Raw genomic sequence first — 19,151 nt, 5'->3', positions numbered from 1 at the left:
TGCTGTTTGCCCTCATGATCGGCCCGTCAAGCAGAAGGTCAGAAAGCAAGCTTTGGAGCGGCAGCATTTTATTGCCGAGGAAATCAAGAAACTTGAAGCACCTAGTTTAGTCAGAGGAGTGCTGCACCCAACGTGGTTGGTGATACGTCTCCGATGTATCTATAATTTATGAAGTATTTGATGACCCACAAGTATAGGGGATTTATCGTAGTCCTTTCGATAAGTAAGAGTGTCGAACCCAACGAGGAGCAGAAGGAAATGATAAGCGGTTTTCAGCAAGGCATTCTCTCCAAGCATTGAAATTATCGGTAACAGATAGTTTTGTGATAAGGTAATTTGTAACGGGTAACGAATAACAAGTGTAAATAAAGTGCAGCAAGATGGCCCAATCCTTTTTGTAGCAAAGGACAAGCCTGGACAAACTCTTATATACAGAAAAGCGTTTCCGAGGACACAGTGGAATTATCGTCAAGCTAGTTTTCATCACGTTCATATGATTCGCATTCGGTACTTTAATAATTTGATATGTGGGTGGACCGGTGCTTGGGTGCTGTCCTTACTTGGACAAGCATCCCGCTTATGATTAACTCCTATTGCAAGCATCCGCAACTACAAAAGAAGTATTAAGGTAAACCTAACCATAGCGTGAAACATATGGATCCAAATCAGCCCCTTACGAAGCAACGCATAAACTAGGGTTTAAGCTTCTGTCACTCTAACAACCCATCATATACTTATTATTTTCCACTGCCTTCCTCTAGGCCCAAATAATGGTGAAGTGTCATGTAGTCGACGTTCACATAACATCACTAGAGGAGAGACAACATACATCTCATCAAAATGTCGAACGAATACCAAATTCACATGGCTACTAATAGCAAGACTTCTCCCATGTCCTCAGGAACAAACGTAACTACTCACAAATCATATTCATTTAAAACAAAACAGAGGCTAGCCAACTCGCACCCGGGAGGCTCCCTCGATTCGGCCTTCGTCAGCCGTCGGATCTGGCTTTCTGGCGTGTCTAGGCCGTCAGATCTTCACCTCATGGTCAAACACGATTTTCACCTCGCAGTTGTTTTGACCGGCCAATGACGAGTGGGCTCGTCTCGCGCGCTTGTTGACTGGGTTGGCGGTGGCCGCGTGCATGAGGTTTTGGCCAATCCGCACCCCGCACCGCGCATCCCGCAGCCAATCCATCCTCGCCTCGTCCCACTCCCGCACCAGCCACCACCCAAACCCTAGCCCCCTTTCCCCTCGATGCCCACAGCCTCTCCCGCCTCCTCCATCCCTCCTCCTTGCCTCGCCACGGCCTCCCCCCGGAGCCTCGCCACCGCCTGCTATTCCTCGCCGCCCCTGCGAGCTCGGTGGCGGGATGAATGGACAGGGGAGGTGGGCGATGAGGGCTACTCCATCCACCAGATCCGCGCCGCCCCTGACCAAATCCTCTCCGCGTGCGCCGCACCCAATCCCGTCCTCGCTCGTCTCGTCCCACGGCCAGCTCCCCATCCTCCTGCGGTTCCCCTCCCCTTCTTCCTTTCCTCCCTTACGACACGCCGTCTGTCTCCATCCCACATCCTCGCTGCCGCCACAGCCTCTCCAGGAGTCTCGCCCTCCGTGCAGGCCCGGATCTGCAGGAGGAAGAGGAGATCCAGGGGTCCAGGCGGTGGCTCGGTCGATGCGAGGTGATGGCGAGCCGATTTGTGTGGGCGGTCAAGACTACGGTCGCAGCTTTGGTGGTTGCGCACATGTCAGCGATTGCATCTGATGTCACACACCGAGGTGAGCTTCTCTCTCTCTCTCTCTCTCTGAACTTGTACAACACTGCATAAAAATAGCTTCTCTTTGGCCGTGTGTTATTTGGAGATTTTTGCTCCATGTGTTTCCCTTGATTAGGTTCGGAAGATGATTGTAGCACTTAGCCCAATTAGTATTTTTTTCATATGCTTTGAATAAAATTGTGGTCAGAGATCATGTTGTATACACTTAGGATGCATACAATCATTTTTGCAGGTTCAAACAGGAGAAGAAGTACTATCTTGCCTGCCTGAAATTAATAGGAGCTCAGCCTGAATGTCGGATGTTCTTGAAGAAATACCTGGAATGTAGGATGGAGAGGTTAGCATGCTTACTCCATGTGTAATAATTTTAGAACTACTGTGTTGTAGTAATGTGTTTAGCTAAACCTCTTATTTGACACATCCATAATTCAAACCAGTTTATGCGTGATGATTTAGGGTGTGTTTTGCTTTTTTGCTACTTTAAATTTAAATGCTCAAGAAATTTGATAAGCGTAGATTGCAGTTGCAGAGAGTATGGTCATAAAAGTTTTGAAGAAATTTGTGAAGGTTGTCATTAAGATCTTTTAAGAGAGATATCTCCTTGTACCAAATGAAGCGGACGCTACAGGGCTTCTGCAGATGGGTGCATCAAATGGCTTCCTTGGTATTTGTGGAAGCATAAAATGTGAGGTGGAAGAGTTGCTAAAGATCTACATATTGTAGCAGTAGTTTTTACTGTGAAACATAAGCTCTTTTTACAGTGCAATTATTAAATTGTAGTAGTAGTTTTTCTTGCAGCTTGTAGTAGTAGTTTTTACCGTGAAACATAAGCTCTTTTTACAGTGCAATTATTAAATTGTAGTAGTAGTTTTTCTTGCAGCTTGTAGTAGTAGTTTTTCTTGTCAAAATCAGTCCTTTCTCTGTACTTGTTGATCTTTTTAGTCTGAATTTTCTAGCCAATTCAGGAATTTTGTTTTGCAACATTATGGATGACGCATGTCTTTTATATTGGCTCGGATTGCAAGCTCTTCTTTACATTGGTGACACATATGACCTACAGCGTTGAATCAGTTGTATTTTTGGTTGAATTTCAAATCAAAAGTCTTGAATTACAGTTTCAGATCTTTTTTACTTAGCTTGGCAATCAGTTACAGTTTCAGTTCTTTTTTACTTAGCTTGGCAATCAGTTAACTATCCAAGTACAGCTTACTGAATGACATGTGTTGTCATGAATGAAAGCCGGTCCAGTCCAACCTATCGTTTTTTTATTGGGTCTAAAACTTGACTGAACTTGAACTGAAGTTTAGCTCAGCCTCATTTGATAAACAGATACACACACAACGCAGAATATATATTCGTTCTTGAATGATATACTATATATATACCTTCATCCACACTGTCTGATCACCAGTGCTTTTTGTTGTTGTCAGCGACATCATGGCTGCCGGCGGCAGAATGATGGAGAAGGAGCGGGAGAAGCAGGAGCTGCTCGGCCGCGCTAGCGCCGGTGAGATCTTCCAGCGTGCGCCGACGGACAAGCCGGCATTCACGCTGGCCCAGATCAAGAAGGCAATCCCGCCTCACTGCTTCCAGTGCTCGGTGATCAGGTCCTTCTACTATGTGGTCTATGACCTTGTCATCATCGCGTCCCTCCTGTACGCCGTGTTGGTCTGGATCCCAGCACTCCCGAGCATGCAACAGCTGGGCGCTTGTCCGCTCTACTGGGTCGTGCAGGGCTGCGTCATGAACGGCATCTGGGTGATCGCCCACGAGTGCGGCCACCACGCCTTCTCCGACTACTTGCTGCTCGACAACATGGTCAGAAGCTCATTATCGTCTTGTCTAGCATTGCTATTATTATGAACCTAGTATGGCCTCAAAATAAACTGAAATAGGGGAGTTGTTGGTCAAACAAATAATTCAGCATCGTCTTGTCTAGCATTGCTATTATTCTGAACCTAGCATGGCCTCAAAATAAACTGAAATAGGGGAGTTGTTGGTCAAACAAATAATTCAGCATGTTTGGACACTCAGTTTTCTACACTTTAGTCATCTGTATGGGTTGGGTTCATGAATAATCAGTGGCTGGCATCATTTTATATTTGCACCGTTTGAGTGCCGATTACAGTAGGTCTACATTTTTTAATCAAAGTGTTTTTATGTTACTTTGTTCTTACAGTTTTTTGTCAGTAGTTTGTTCAATTCGCACGCTTGGGATTTGTTTGATTGACAGACCTTAAAGCTGATGCAATAATGCATGAACTATATTCTGCCCTTTTTATACCCAAGGTATAGTTCTCAAATTTTGATGCTATAAACATGACTACATGAGGGTGAGTAGAGAATATGACAAAGTTAGATGAGATTTGTAGTGAAAAGCTTTCTTTCTTTTGTTTACCTACATATCTTGATTGCATGATTAATTCTTTTGCTGGATGTTAGGAAGCTTGAAAGTTCGGTTTTCTAATGGTGAGTGTCGGTGTCAAAACCGGCGGATCTCGGGTAGGGGGTCCCGAACTGTGCGTCTAAGGCGGATGGTAACAGGAGGCAGGGGACATGATGTTTACCCAGGTTCGGGCCCTCTCGATGGAGGTAATACCCTACTTCCTGCTTGATTGATCTTGATGATATGAGTATTACAAGAGTTGATCTACCACGAGATCGTAGAGGCTAAACCCTAGAAGCTAGACTATGGTATGATTGTTGTTCTTGGTCCTACGGACTAAACCCTTCAGTTTATATAGACATCGGAGGGGGCTAGGGTTACACAGAGTCGGTTACAAGGAAGGAGATCTACATATCCGTATTGTCAAGCTTGCCTTCCATGCCAAGGAGAGTCTCATCCGGACACGGGACGAAGTCTTCAATCTTGTATCTTTATAGTCCAACAGTCCGGCCAAAGGAAATAGTCCGGCTGTTCGGATACCCCCTAATCCAGGACTCCCTCAGTAGCCCCTGAACCAGGCTTCAATGACGATGAGTCTGGCGCGCAGATTGTCTTCGGCATTGCAAGGCGGGTTCCTCCTCCGAATACTTCATAGAAGATTTTGAACACGAGGATCGTGTCCGGCTCTGCAAAACAAGTTTCACATACCACCGTAGAGAGAATAATATTTCCACAAATCTAATCTGCTGACGTATTTCGTAGTGTGACATCACACCACAATCAGGTCATTTATTTGAATCGTTTTTCATAACCAATCTCAGCGTGTATAGCGAGGCGGTTTCCTTGGCACGTCTTGTCGGAGCAGAGATCGTGTCCCCTTTATTACGGGATTCTCATCAACACGGACGTGTGTAACCCAATTGTGCCCGTTGGTATGACCCCTCGATTGTAGGCAAGTCCCAAACGGTCATGAGGAGGACACTTGGTATTCAACCTTTTTATAAAGAGACCAAGGCCTATTCTTTTTCCTTCTCGATCTTAATCGAATCCACCTCCCGCCTCGAGTTCCAACACCCAAAGCTCAAGTTTAGGTGCTTCGGACCTCCGACCATGTCCGGATCCAACCTTCAAGGTCGGTGGGTGCCTTCCTCCGTCACGGAGGAAGACGTGAAAAAGCTAAGGGAGGCCATATACTTGACCGGCGAAATCTCGCATAGGTTGCTTGCTCGAGGGCAGGTTATTCCCACTCCCAAGCCCGGTGAGAGCGTCGTGTTCGTATCTCACTTCCTCTGAGGGCTAGGCTTTGCCCTGGATCCCTTCGTGAGGGGGCTCATGTTCTATTATGGGCTGGATTTTCATGATCTGGCTCCGGATTCTGTCCTCCACATCTCGTCGTTCATCGTTGTGTGCGAAGCTTTCCTCCGCATTACCCCTCACTTCGGCCTGTGGCTCAAGACCTTCAAGGTGGAGCCGAAGATGATCGAGGGGCGGCACGCAGAGTGCGGAGGTGCCGTAATAAGCAAGAGTGCCAATGCCCCATGGCCCGAGGGTTCCTTCCAAGAGGTGTCTAGCTTATGGCAACGGGAGTGGTTCTATATTACAGCTCCCCGGGGCACCAAGTGGGTGGCCACCCCTGCCTTCCGCTCGGGCCCCCCGCCACGACTGACGTCATGGATCAACAAGGGGCTGGACTGGGGGCCAGCAAAGGATGTACCAATACTACAGAGCCGCATCAGAGATCTCCTTGAGAGAGATATCGGTTTGGTCACGGTAATGCAAGTCATGTTAATTCGTCGAGTCTTGCCCTGCAAACGTCGTCCCCTCCGCATGTGGGAGTTCAACCCGGAGGGACCGCGAGCTTATTCAGCACTTTCTGGGCGTGACGCACGAGGAGATGTACCAATTGTTCTTCGGACCACAAGTAATGTGTCCGGACATCACCAAGGATGCGGGTCTGAACTGCAATCGTCCAGATGCCCAAGTAAGTAGTCCCGTAGCCGAACACGTTGTACTTGCATTTGTCACAACATCATTCTGAAAAGTCGCTCTTTGACCAGGACGGGGTAACAAAGGCGAAGATGATCAGGTGTCCGGCCCCTCTCCCTGAGGTCTCATCGGATCCTGTACTAACCAGGATGCTGGAGCTGGCGCCTTATCAAGCGCCCTCAGGGGAAGATAAAGGGGAAAATAAAGAGACTAGTGCCTCCACGAAGGAGGATAACCGGGGAGAAGAAATCGAAGTTCCCTCTCCCCAAGGAAGGAAGAGGACCGCCTCTGAAGACCCGGAGACAATGGTCTCCAAACGGGGGAAGAAATCTTCGCCAGAGGATCCTGCCTCGGGGAATACCCCGGTCGCACCATGCCCGCAAGGGGCCAGCCCTCCACCGAGCTGTAATAATGAGAACATCCCGCATTGTTTCTAAGAAAAATAACTGAAGCATTTATCTTGTGGTTCGGATCGTAGCCCTTCGCCGCAGAGTTCATCTTCCGGGGATCTTCTTCCGGAGATGATGGAGAGCGAGACGCATCCCCCTGCCAGCCTGCCTCATGAGGCCGGTGACCCCGAGGTGTCGTCGCGGAGGGTTTATCCTGATCCGGCAAGGCCAGAGGGTAATCCTTTGGCCGCCCAAGGTCCTCAGTATCCGGCTCCTGAAGAGAGCAACCGAAAGAGTCCGGCACCGTCTAGTGTTCGGTCGGAGGCACTGAAGGATCTGCTAGAGCAAGCGGCTATCTCAGAAGCGCATCGTGCGCTAATGGGTACGTTGATTGAGAGGATTTCATCCGCCGAAAGCGGGTTGCATGAAGCTGTTGTGAGTCTGCTGAAAGGCTTTGAGGTACGTGAAATAGTGTATATTTTTTTATAGTACCGCACACGTTTGGGTGTGCCCTGTGCAGATAGTAGCCCCTGAGACTCTGGTTGCTGTCGAAAACGGCGGCAAACAGAGGATCATAGTCCCAAGTAATAATCCGGCCGCCTTCATATGCAGGTGGCGGAAGGTCCGGTGGCTAGCCGGACTGATGAGTTTGCCGAACTGAAGCGGCAACTTGATGCGGCAGATGCCGACATCGTGCTTGTCAACAAGCGGCTTGACGAGGCACAGGGTATGTGATTTCTCCAGTGGTCGACACATAGTAAGAGGAGCATGATGCCAGTATCTTAAAGATGTTGTGACTGCAGATGGAGCTGCGGCCGTGGAGACCCTTCGGGCGGAACTTGCCCAAGCCAAAGAGCAAGCCAGAAAAAGTGATGCGGCCGCCCGAGAGGCAGTCGAGGGGCTGAGAGCCGAACAGGCTGCTCATCGCCAAAGCAAAGAGGAAATAGCCAAGATGGCTGTGGAATTGAAGGATGCCGCCGACAGCTACGAGCTTCTCAAAAATGAAGATCGAGCGAAGATGGCAGACCTGGAAAAGGCCACGACGGCGGCCAAGGACGCCCGCTCTACAATTAGAGCAATGAAGGAGGAGTTGCGTCACGCCGGGGATATTGCGGCTGGGAAGCCCTTCATGTTGCAGATGAAGTTTGGAGATCTTCAGTACGCTCCGCTTGACCGGTTGTGGAGTTCTGCGGACGCTTATATAGATTTGGCAGCGAGTGCCGCTGATGCGGCCGAATACTTCAAAGATCAAAAGGATCGCGAAGTGGAAAAGCTGTTTTAGTCGCAATTTAACACTCCAGCGTGTCCGCTTCCGTTGGGTGAACGGATGGCCGAATGGGCCGAGCTCCATAGGTTGTCCGGGCTTGCCATGAGGTCTATTGTGGATCATCTATGGCCGGAAGGGCCAAGGCCGAACAATTATTTTAGTTTGGTGCATCAGTTCCTTGGTGTTGTGCCGCACATCGATGCTATGAAGAGGTCGGCATGCATAGAGGGTGCGCGGATGGCACTTGCCCCTGTCAAGACATACTGGGCAGACATGGAGGCCACCGCAATCGCAACCCAGAGTTCGGCCGGGGGCCGAGGATCCCCCGAGCGCTACTTTAAAGAAGTCCTTGAGGGCGCACGTGTAATAGAATCTCAGTGCTCAAAGAATATTATGTTCTAACGACACGTATTCCCATTGAAAAACAATGTTTTACTGAATTGTAAAGGCTATTTTTATACTTTTGCCTGAAAGTGTTATGATGCCTCCTGTGCGGCCGTTTATGTATATATGTATATACCCTGAAAGTTTGCAGTCGTCGGCTTCAGCCCCCACGCATATAATGCAGGGGTGTTCGCAGAAGACGCGTGTTCACACTTGATCCAACGTCTTGGTCCATTAAGGAGGTGATAGCGCAGCGAATTAGGCAATCGGACTATATTGCTTTAACACTTTCACTTAGCCATAGGAGTTTGACAGTGGGGCTACTATATAGCCCCTGGTGGCTCCGCGCTCATCCGAATATGGGGCGCGTACATGCCTGGCCGGGAAACGGCCCTTCGTTAATGCGGAGGAATCCCGAAGATTCCAATAGGTCATCGAGTGGCTGACCAGTCTCTCGCTTTATCATGACAGTCAGTTTTCGGCTTTCTCTACTGAGGTGCTCGTCCGGCTGAACCAGGGCACAATCGCAGTAGTTCTCCTGGTGCCACCTTAGCCAATAGAGCGGAACGTAAGGTAGCAAAACACAGGAGCCGGGCAAACCCAACATTTGACAGAAAGACATGATTCGGAGCTGATGCATATAAGGCCAAACTCGCGACGCCGAACACTCCCTAAGGTATTTGGTCTTTTATGATGTAAACCGGGCTAAACAGTGCCCTTTGTAATAAGCCCCTAGTGTCCTGGTACGTGCAATATTCTGACGTGGCCACATGCCAATAACGTTAGCATCCTTCTCGGTTGTACTGAGAATCCGGGGGATGTGAATCAACAAGAGACAGTAAAAAAGGTTTACGCAGGGTCTTAATCTAAAAAGAAGCCTCGGAACGGGTCCCTGCTGCACGTCTGCGCCTGTGTCTCCGTTGTGCCGCATCCTGGACGGGTGTAGCACGATGGTCATCTGTAAAAGAGAGGAACTTAGTTGAAAAGTTGTCGTGCAGAAGGTAGGTTATTCTAAATAAACCATGTACAGTTCAGGATGAGTAAAGTTGAGCCGAATTGTCACTTGTTTACACGCGTTAAGCCCCTTGTATTGTTTATAGGGGTATAGCCATCAAACCTGTATCAATTATATATAACTACGCCGGACTCGTCTAACCATGTCCGTGGTCTTAACGACCTGTCATCTGCTCTGGTTGGTGAGGCCGTCTAGTGTGCGGCTGCCAGGGCAGCCGCACGATCTTCCGCGCGCAAGGAGCGCTTAATATTTCCATTTACTATAATGATGCCACGTGGACCGGGCATCTTAAGCTTGAGAGAAGCGTAATGCGGTATGGCATTAAAGCGAGCGAAGGCTGCGCGTCCGAGTAGTGCTTGATAGCCACTTTGGAACGGAGCGATGTGGAAGGTTAACTTTTCGCGTCGGAAGGGAGCCCGTGCAGTGGGCTTCTGTGCCTGGCGTTACTCCTTTAAAGGTAGTATTGCTATGGCTGATTTTTGTTGGGTCTATCCCCATTTTGCGGACTGTGTCCTGATATATCAGGTTTAAACCACTGCCGCCGTCCATCAGGACTCGTATGAAATGGTATCCGTCAATTATCGGGTCTAACACCAAGGCAGCCAATCCTGTATGCCGGATACTTGCCGAGTAGTCCCTATGGTCAAAAGTGATCGGTTGAGACGACCAGTGGCTGAACTCTGCGGTGATGGGCCCTGGGGCATGTGTCTCTAGGAGTGCCACTTTGTTTCTCCCCTTCATCACGTGTAACACGTTTACTGTTTTGACGTCTGGTGGGAATTTTTTCTGTTCCCCAGTGCCTTGCTGGCGGGGCTCGTCCTCGTCTTTGCTTGGTGTATCCTACCCTTTGTGTTCGGTGTTTAGCTTGCCGGACTGCTTGAAGACCCAACATTCTCTATGGGTATGATTTGTACGTTTATCGGGGGTGCTGTGGATCTGACATAGTTTGTCCAGAATCTTGTTTAGGCTGGATAGTTCGTCTCTGTTGCCTTTGGAGGGTAGCTTTCGCTGACCTGGCCGAGAACTTCTGAATCCGGCGTTTACCGCCATGTTGTTCGGGTTGTCTTCTTTATTCCGGCGCTTGTTTTTGCTGCGTCGTGGCTTCCCATTTCCGTCCCTGACTTCGGATGTGCTTGGGTCGCTGGTGCTACTTCGGGCTAACCAGCTGTCCTCGCCCGCGCAAAAGCGGGTCATGAGGCTTGTTAAGGCTGCCATTGTTCTCGGCTTTTCTTGGCCGAGGTGTCTGGCAAGCCATTCGTCTCGGACGCTGTGCTTGAAAGCTGCTAAGGCTTCGGCGTCCGGACAGTCGACTATTTGGTTCTTTTTAGTGAGAAACCTGTTCCAAAGCTTTCGGGCTGACTCTCCGGGCTGTTGAGTTATATGACTTAAATCATCTGCATCCGGTGGTCGGACATAGGTCCCTTGAAAATTTGCCCGAAAAGCGTCCTCGAGCTCTTCCCAACTTTCAAAGGAGTTTTCGGGGAGGCTTTTAAGCCAGTGCCGAGCTGGCCCTTTGAGCTTGAGGGGTAAGTACTTAATGACATGGAGATCGTCTCCTCGAGCCATGTGGATATGGAGGATGTAGTCCTCAATCCAGACTCCAGGGTCTGTCGTTCCGTCATACGCCTCTATGTTTACGGGTTTGAATCCCTGTGGAAATCCATGGTCCAGCACCTCATCGGTAAAACATAGGGGGTGTGCGGCACCCCTGTATTTGGGTGTACCGTGGTGTTCGGATGTTTGTTGTGTTGCATTGTGTGCTGGAGCGCGCTTTCTTGGTCCGTAGATGGATCTGGTTGCGTCGGCCTTTTGATGCGAGTCCGCGCGTGGACCGCGTACTGGCTTGTGTGCGGCTTCGTTAGCTGCTCTATGGTGGCCACGAGGTCGTCTATCCGACCGGATGGCTGTTTTGTTTTTTGATTGCGGGGGCTCTAAGGCCTCATCATCGAATTCAGGCAGCAGCTTTCGCTTCGGGTAGCTCTTTGTGTGGCGACTGCCGCCGTACTTTTGTGCGGTTTTGAGTACTTTACTCCATCTAATTCTGAGTGTATCTTGTGCAGCCCTGAGCCTTTGCTTCTGCTTTTTCAGACTCCTTGCAGTGGCGACAAACCTTTGATGGAGATTCTGTTGCTCCAGGTGCCTGTCTGGTGTGATGTCATCCGGACTGTTATCTTCGCCGGAGACGGGTTGTTTGGTTTGATTCTCCGTGTTGCCGTGGTCGGACGGCGGTTCCATGCCGTGTTCGTCGTCCGCTGGCTCACCCTGCTCTATCACTGGGTCTATATGATCGCTGTTTCTGCCGAGGCGGGATTTGGAGCGGCGCTTACGCCGCCGCTTTGACTACTTCTTGAGGGAACGGTCCTTCTCTGCATCATTCCGTTTCTCGTCGCCGTTTTCGTTGGGTGTGTCCACCTTGTATATATCATGTGATGAAGTGGGCGGTGGTTCTTGCTCGTCCCTGGCATCGTTGTCCATACCATCGATATCTTCGGAGTCAAAATCGAGCATGTCGGTTAAATCGTCGACAGTGGCTACTAAGTGGGTGGTGGGTGGGCGGCGAATTTCTTCGTCATCCGCATCCCAATCTGGCTGGATATAGTTCGGCCAGGACTCTCCTGACAAGGAGAGAGACCTTAATGAGTTCAGTACGTCGCCGAAGGGCGAGTGCTGAAAGATATCCGCGGAGGTGAACTCCATGATCGGCGCCCAATCGGATTCGATAGGCACGGGCGCAGGCGGTTCGGAGTCCATGGCCGGGGAAGAATCCGGCAGTTCGGCGTCACGGCTCTCGTGAAGGGTAAGGTCGGTATTTGGCTCGATCGCCGCTGAGAATGCGGCCTCCGTGGCGGGGTCTATCCACCCGTCCTTGGATGGCGCAATTGGCTCCGAATTGAGGGTCGGAGCGGTTGCTGATGCGATCTCCCGAACACTGTCCGATGGCAGAGCTAAATTGTGCTCGTCGTGACCGTGCGGCGCACTCGGCATGGGCTCGAATCCGTCGAAGATCAAGTCTCCGCGGACGTCGGCCGTGTAGTTTAAGCTTCCAAACCTGACCTGGTGGCCAGGGGCGTAACTCTCGATCTGCTCCAAATGGCCAAGCGAGTTGGCCCGCAGTGCGGAGCCGCCGAATACAAAGATTTGTCCGGGGAGAAAAGTCTCACCCTGGACCGCATCGTTATCGATGATCGAAGGAGCCATCAGGCCTAACGACGACGACACAGAGGAACTCTCAATGAAAGCACCAATGTCGGTGTCAAAACCGGCAGATCTCGGGTAGGGGGTCCCGAACTGTGCGTCTAAGGCGGATGGTAACAGGAGGCAGGGGACACGATGTTTACCCAGGTTCGGGCCCTCTCGATGGAGGTAATACCCTACTTCCTGCTTGATTGATCTTGATGATATGAGTATTACAAGAGTTGATCTACCACGAGATCGTAGAGGCTAAACCCTAGAAGCTAGACTATGGTATGATTGTTGTTCTTGGTCCTACGGACTAAACCCTCCGGTTTATATAGACACCGGAGGGGGCTAGGGTTACACAGAGTCGGTTACAAGGAAGGAGATCTACATATCCGTATTGCCAAGCTTGTCTTCCACGCCAAGGAGAGTCCCATCCGGACACGGGACGAAGTCTTCAATCTTGTATCTTCATAGTCCAACAGTCCGGCCAAAGGAAATAGTCCGGCTGTCCGGATACCCCCTAATCCAGGACTCCCTCAGTGAGTTATGTGTGGTTTCAGGGTTACAGATGCCACAAGGCTTGCATAACAAGGGTGGATTCCCTGAAAGGGAAGGCTTGCCAACCAAAAGGTGGTTCTTTCTTCTGTTAATTGTTTTGATCCTTTTTTTTATTTATGCAAAAAGGAATGCTATTGCTTATGTTCTCTGACGAACTGTACCTTGAATTCTTGATTTTGCAATTCACTGAAGAATCGTCCATCACAAACTCTGTTCATTGAGAACTTTACCTGGATATGCTAAAGCTTGCGCACTGACATTTGTTGTTCAGTTAGCGCTGGAGTTGTGCAACTCCCATGTAGTTTTCTAATGTGTCAACAAACCGAAAATTGTTGATCCTTCTCACTGCAGATCGTGTCATGAGCTCGGAGACATTAAGGCACTGTTAGTTAGATGTTCCAATTCTTGTGTACAAGAAGCTACATGGTGGCTCATGAGATAGATGCACTAGCTCAATCATCAGATCTTGGTGATGTAATGATGCTTGGCTAGGCTTTAGTATGTACTAATTATATACCTGTGGATTACATCAGAGATTAGAAGAGTTGCATGTGAATATATGTTGGAATAAGAGAATAGGGAAAAGGCCCAATACAGTGCTGCAACGACCAAAACAAACGAAAACAAAGATTACAGTGATGGATCTTCACATCCAGATAGCCAAGGGAACTTTTTTCTTTTGAAATGCAATGTACCTCTTACATTACATAGACATGCCAGTTAGTTTCTAGCAGCCGATGAGAATGAATACAACCATTTGTTCCTTGTCTGGCATGTGTATTTGCTTTGTCCTCTGCTTCTGATAAGGCAAGGCAGATCAAACCAACACAGTAATCCTCTGATACTTCATTATATTCTGAAAAAACACCGATTTTCCGTGTCAGGGTAGTACTATGTCAAACTGATGCTTTGTACTACATGTTCCGGTGTATACCCTAACAATATTAGGCATTTGCATTGTCCTTTGCTTTGTTTGTTCATACGGCATTTGTTTCTTTTCAGTTATAGCCACTTTTATTTCCGATTTGAACCCATCCATGTCTTGTTTTCATTTGTTTCTTACAAATTCTTTCTGAAAAGATGTTGTCTTTCAGTTGTATATTCATTCTCTTGATTTTCATTTGTTTCTTATGCAAGGGTTCTCTCGAAAAAAAATTGTAGGCAAGACGAAACTGAAAAGGTCATTTGGGACAAGTGGAAGGAGGAAAGCCGCCATAAGATCGATAGTAACTTGCCTCCGCTCTAACAAGAACATGTTCGTCCATTGGAACTATCAAATTCAAACTCCTAGATGTCTATGTCAGGATGTAGGACTTTGTCCAGGCAGAGATATCCCCTCTGATCTTTTCATGAATACTTTCACACTTTTTTCTGTAAAGTGCTGCTAATTTTAATAAAACCCCTCTGTTCAAAACACAATGTAATTTCTAGCTCCTAGAAGAGCTTGTTCATTCAGACCTTTCCTTACATTTTAACTATGATAGTGACCTCTTTTATTTTTCTATGTAACGATCATATGCATAAATAGTTGAAAATGGTGTCTGAATGGCCCATTTTTAGCTAAGTATTTACCATGCACCTAAATAATTTCTAAAACTTAATATATATTAAAGAAACGCAAATGGTTTCAAAACTTAATATATATTTCTAAAACTTAATATTCACATCAGTATTCAGTACAGAGCAGATCAATTGATTTTCATAAAAACGCATATTAGAATTATCATTGGATTGGTTTTCAAGTGCCTTTGTTAGACAATAGTGCAGAGGGAGTAAATTAGTTTCACAGAATGTTTCCTAGGATTTTAGTTGCACTTCATTCTGTTGTTTCGGTCTTTGTACATTCAGATGCTTTTTAATTCAAAAGGAAACAACTCACAGAGGTTATGTACGGGAGGCTACACTCTGCCTCTTCCTCGTGGTGCGGCGGACGGCGGCTCTTGCGGTCGTGTGCTGACGACGGCCTCAACGGGTGGGCGACCAGTGGCGGTGCCAGGGGTTAGCTGTGTAGGCAACTGACTACACAACATTTTGGCATGCATTAGTAGACATCAAGCAAAAGACCAGTTTTCACACAAGCATAAGTATTTGACATCACAACTTTAAATTGACATCACAACGTTGAACTCTTGGCTTCGCCACTGTGGGCGACTACACTTGCAGTTGGCACTCTACCCATGGATTCCGGCATTAGCTCGAAACGCTCAGGTGGGCAATTAGAAACCCTTCTATTTTATATTTTAGGACAGCTAATGGATAAATCTCGATTTGAATTGTTAGTTGCAAATTTGTTCTTTTGCTCATGATGTGATTTCTTTTGCTAGGACAAATTAGGTCTCGACCAATGGTGTAGAAGACGGAGTACAAGGATGAGCCGCTCGAGCACGGTTTGATGGGATGTTCGCACGCAAGATGCAGAAGTTCGCCAGAAGGAAGAAGAGCTGGGCGTCGAGGAGGAGAAGAAGGTGGTATGCGAGGTGCTTGCAGGCCCAGCAGCAGGAGGCCGTCCTTGAGGTGCTCCTCTGGATGGTCCATTCCGGCGCTGGGCCTACGTGTTCAATGCTGCCCTCACCATCCCCTTCTTCCATTGGCTCATCGGCCCGTCAGAGTTCAGAGATCTAATACTCCGCACTGCCTCCCGTCCATTTTCAGATATATATATATTTATATAAGGTTTATCATCACCCCATGGATCATGTGTTGTTGATTGACCAGGTTATTGAGGTGGAGGTCAACGGGGTGAGGCAGAGAAGTGGAGTGCTCATAAAGAAACGAAGGTATGTATGAATATGATGGATGCTTCCATTGCCAACTAATGAAATGCATGTCTCATGCTCGCGCAGCTGCTGCCTGGACTCGCCGCTGCTGCCGCCTTCAGTCGCTTCCGCCTAGGCATCCCGTCGCTAGCAAGGTAATTTTGTTCTGGTCCCAGCTGTCCTCCTATCCTCCGTGCTTGATTTCTACAGGTTCTTGTTGTGTGTGTGCTTGCTGACTTAGTGTTGTGTGTGTCCGGGCACCCATTGTATTTTTTTTGCTGGCTTGCCGTTGCGTGCATGATTGTTGTGGCTGGCTTGGTGGTAGCATCATACATACTTGGTCGTAGCGCTCGCTTGCTAGCTACAAGTTCTTGTTGTGTGTTTGGTTACTACTGGCTTAGTTATGTGTATGTGTCTGGGCACCTGTTGTGTTTTTTTGCTGGCTTGCTGCTGCGTGCATGCTTGTTGTGACTGGGCTCTGGTTGTTCGGTGTTGGGCTGTTGATGGCATGCGACCTGCTTCAAAAAAAGGAAAGAAAGCAAGCATTTGTTTATAGAACAAATATATTGAAAAAAATTCCATGGAAAGCGTGCATATTTAGCAAGGAAAAGGAGTCTAGAGAGCCTTAGATTCTTGTTATGTGTTGATTTGCAAAATTTCTGCAGCTATATATTTGCTCAATCCAAAGGACATATTTTACTCAACCTTCAGTATAATGTATTTCTAATTGTTCATAACTCCTGAAATTTTTGTTATGATTTTGCAAGATTTTGAAATTATTGTATTTCAAAATTGTTATACTGATTCCTCGATGCTCTGTTCATGGCTTTGTTCTTATTTTATCCTTCTCTCTTTGCTTTTTTTCTTTCCTACAAGAAGATGCCGAGTCATGTAATATGTTCAAAGAAGAGAGAACCTGCATTTTATGAATGCTTTCTTCTTTCTTCATTGTTACTTAAAGTTAGTGAATTTAGTTAAGTTGTATTGAGCAGCTTCATACGCATGGTTTCTCCATCTACACATCTTACTCAGTCACGAGGCCATTAAGATCGTTTGCCTTCTATAAAAAGGGAGATGCCATTTAGACCTTACTCTGTCCAACTTGATCTTTAACTTTTTTTTAGGAAAGGCCATCATGGCTAGCTTTATTGAATTAAAACATGCTTACATCATCCAACTTGATCTTTAACTTGCTACTACTGTTCCTAAGCATTTTCCCAAGCATTGTTTTATTTGCTTAAGAGAATGAGCTCACCTTATTCAGTGGGTGTGCCAAGTAAAAAAATTAGAAACTGAGCAATTAGTTCCACTCTTAAATTTTGTACAGCAGTCCAAATTATCCAATAAATCATTTGTTAGCAGGGTCAAATTATAGAAGTTGAATCAGTTGTTCCAAATTACCCAGCGAGACTTATTCCATTTGTTTATCCTTTTGGCCTTTTAATCAAGAACAACGTTCAGAGCTTACATGGTTGTCGAAATTTAGTTATGTAAAAGAGGAATATTGATATCATGCAATGATCAGTGCAGATTAGGATAGTTATAGAGTTCTTCCTCAGTTTTCACTGAGCAAAGATTGAATCTGTGTAATTTGTTCTAATACCAAGTAAATCTTGGTCTGCATTTGTTACACATGTTTTGGTCCTCGAAAACATTATTAACCCATAATGTAAATAACTCTGATGTATGATGATTTTCAGTGAGATATCCTTTTATCTCCAGGCATTTCTTTCATATAGTGGATATACAAAATAAACTGTATGATCTGGACTGTAGGAGCAACTATTGCTATTGGGACTGGTGCTTGTGTAGTTGTTGCAGCTGTTCTTGAGGGCCGAGCTGAACATATTTGAAAAAGGTTTGTGCTTTATCTTTTTTTTCTTTCGACGACAAAATAACTTCTCGTTTCGAAATATTTAGTGCGTCGTCATGGCCTTTCTTAAGGGTGTTCAGGCATTTTTTCTCCTTCTGTAAATTAGTGGTCTTTTATCCGTGTTGCAAACCCCAATATGGCATCTCGCCATTCCCCACGATCCACATGTTAACTATGGATTTATTTAATGATAATATGATATCAACTGTATCTTCTTCAGGATATTCTGACACCTAATAAGGATCAAGAAAACAACAGAGATGCTAAGAGGCAACCTTTTGGGGTTAAGGATATAAACAACAACAGGGCTTATGAGACCGAAGAGAGCTCAAGTGGTGTCTTTTGATTCTTGAAGGCCTGCACTTTCCTGGTGGAGTAGCAACAAAATAATTCAGAGGCTTTAAAGCTAATGCACTTCACGTAGTTAGGATCAATTCTTTGTTTCGGTTTGAAATACTCCCCAGTTCCTCCTATTTGATTGATTCATCTGATGGACATTTTGTCAGGCAAATATTAGGCAAAGGATATGTACATTTTTTCAATATAGAAGGGTCTAATTCTTATCGTGCGTACTTGCTCAAACAAAAGATTATTGAAAATATGTATATTTTCAACCCGATGTGGTTTTGAATTATACTCCACGCTACCAAAGTAAAATGTGCATGTACATCTTATTGTAGACAACAAACCTATATTCTTTAATTGAAGGGGGTTAAATTTGTTACTGATTTTAATCGAGAGAGACAACATTTCAAAACACTTCTATCTTCATTTTTCATACCAACGAATATTTTTTTTTCGTTTCGGCTTTCACTCTATGCTATTAAAATAAATCAACTATTTTAAGATAAACCGACTATATTATATCTTTTTTCCTTAGGTTTCTTATCTTTTCCCCTCTTTTTTTCCGAAAAATATATGCATGCCCAAGTGTTTCATCATGATAACCATGTTTTCAAACTTGCTAAAAAAATACAACCATGCCAACTTTGCTTTCTCATCATACTGCATGTTTTCAAACTTGCTAAAAAAAATACAGCCAAGCCAGCTTTACTCTCTCATCATCCCAAGAAATATATGCATGCACAAATTTTTCATCATGATAACCATCATTTCAAACTTGCTAAAAAAATACAACCATGCCAACTTTACTACCTCATCATAGTGGCCATTTTTTCAGATTGAACATATTCATATTATGCAAAATTTCCCTTTTCCCAGGCTATTATTAAACAACGCAATTAACATGTTTACAAAATACCATCGTTTAGTTCAAGGTTCTTGCAGCATGAAACTATTTTCATCGACAACATGTCTTCAGCGGGTCTGCGCCATTTGGCGCAACGGGTCAACTAGTGTTCATAATCAGAGGGGTATTAATATGCATAATGGATCTGAACATATGATCTTTCACCAAATAAACCAACTAGCATCAACTACAAGGAGTAATCAACACTACTAGCAACCCAGAGGTACCAATCTGAGGCTTTGGGACAAAGGTTGGATACAAGAGATGAACTAGGGTTTGAGAGGAGATGGTGCTGGTGAAGATGTTGATGGAGATTGGCCCCCTCCC

General features: G+C 46.3%; 2 protein-coding genes across 51 annotated transcripts; both read left to right on the top strand.

The window, feature by feature from the left end:
• Nucleotides 1-1,178: 1,178 nt before the first annotated feature.
• Nucleotides 1,179-18,138, top strand: LOC109767804 (fatty acid desaturase DES2). Of its 50 annotated transcripts, none has more exons than XM_073509176.1 (13): nt 1,181-1,782; nt 2,014-2,118; nt 3,212-3,599; nt 4,224-4,373; nt 11,297-13,018; nt 14,108-14,172; nt 14,828-14,953; nt 15,110-15,154; nt 15,271-15,554; nt 15,662-15,723; nt 15,790-15,857; nt 17,479-17,560; nt 17,796-18,138. In XM_073509176.1, the coding sequence occupies exons 2-4, from the start codon at nt 2,081-2,083 to the stop codon at nt 4,230-4,232; spliced, it is 435 nt and encodes a 144-aa protein (XP_073365277.1). In that variant the 5' UTR covers nt 1,181-1,782; nt 2,014-2,080; the 3' UTR covers nt 4,233-4,373; nt 11,297-13,018; nt 14,108-14,172; nt 14,828-14,953; nt 15,110-15,154; nt 15,271-15,554; nt 15,662-15,723; nt 15,790-15,857; nt 17,479-17,560; nt 17,796-18,138. The 50 variants fall into 50 exon arrangements, with proteins under 50 accessions (XP_073365307.1, XP_073365295.1, XP_073365333.1 ...); XM_073509263.1 differs by adding an exon at nt 2,305-2,466 and having other exon boundaries at nt 12,949-13,018; nt 14,108-14,201; nt 15,271-15,723; XM_073509206.1 differs by having other exon boundaries at nt 1,179-1,782; nt 12,949-13,018; nt 14,084-14,172; nt 15,271-15,723.
• LOC141041800 (uncharacterized) lies at nt 6,398-8,273 on the top strand. The gene is made up of 3 exons (XM_073509104.1): nt 6,398-7,001; nt 7,155-7,269; nt 7,346-8,273. Exons 1-3 carry the CDS (start codon nt 6,675-6,677, stop codon nt 7,822-7,824), a joined length of 921 nt encoding a protein of 306 aa, XP_073365205.1. The 5' UTR covers nt 6,398-6,674; the 3' UTR covers nt 7,825-8,273.
• Nucleotides 18,139-19,151: the final 1,013 nt, after the last annotated feature.

This window comes from Aegilops tauschii, chromosome 1, assembly GCF_002575655.3.
Source record: "Aegilops tauschii subsp. strangulata cultivar AL8/78 chromosome 1, Aet v6.0, whole genome shotgun sequence".
NCBI classification, from domain to species: domain Eukaryota; kingdom Viridiplantae; phylum Streptophyta; class Magnoliopsida; order Poales; family Poaceae; genus Aegilops; species Aegilops tauschii.
This window is presented reverse-complemented; position numbering and strand designations above follow the sequence as displayed.

Coding starts and splice junctions, on each gene's coding strand:
- LOC109767804 (XM_073509107.1), top strand. CDS start 2,081: ATGTTCTTGAAGAAATACCTGGAATGTAGGATGGAGAG. Junction 2,119..3,211: donor CTGGAATGTAGGATGGAGAG/GTTAGCATGCTT, acceptor TGTTGTTGTCAG/CGACATCATGGCTGCCGGCG.
- LOC141041800 (XM_073509104.1), top strand. CDS start 6,675: ATGATGGAGAGCGAGACGCATCCCCCTGCCAGCCTGCCTCATGAGGCC. Junction 7,002..7,154: donor GTCTGCTGAAAGGCTTTGAG/GTACGTGAAATA, acceptor CTTCATATGCAG/GTGGCGGAAGGTCCGGTGGC. Junction 7,270..7,345: donor GCGGCTTGACGAGGCACAGG/GTATGTGATTTC, acceptor TTGTGACTGCAG/ATGGAGCTGCGGCCGTGGAG.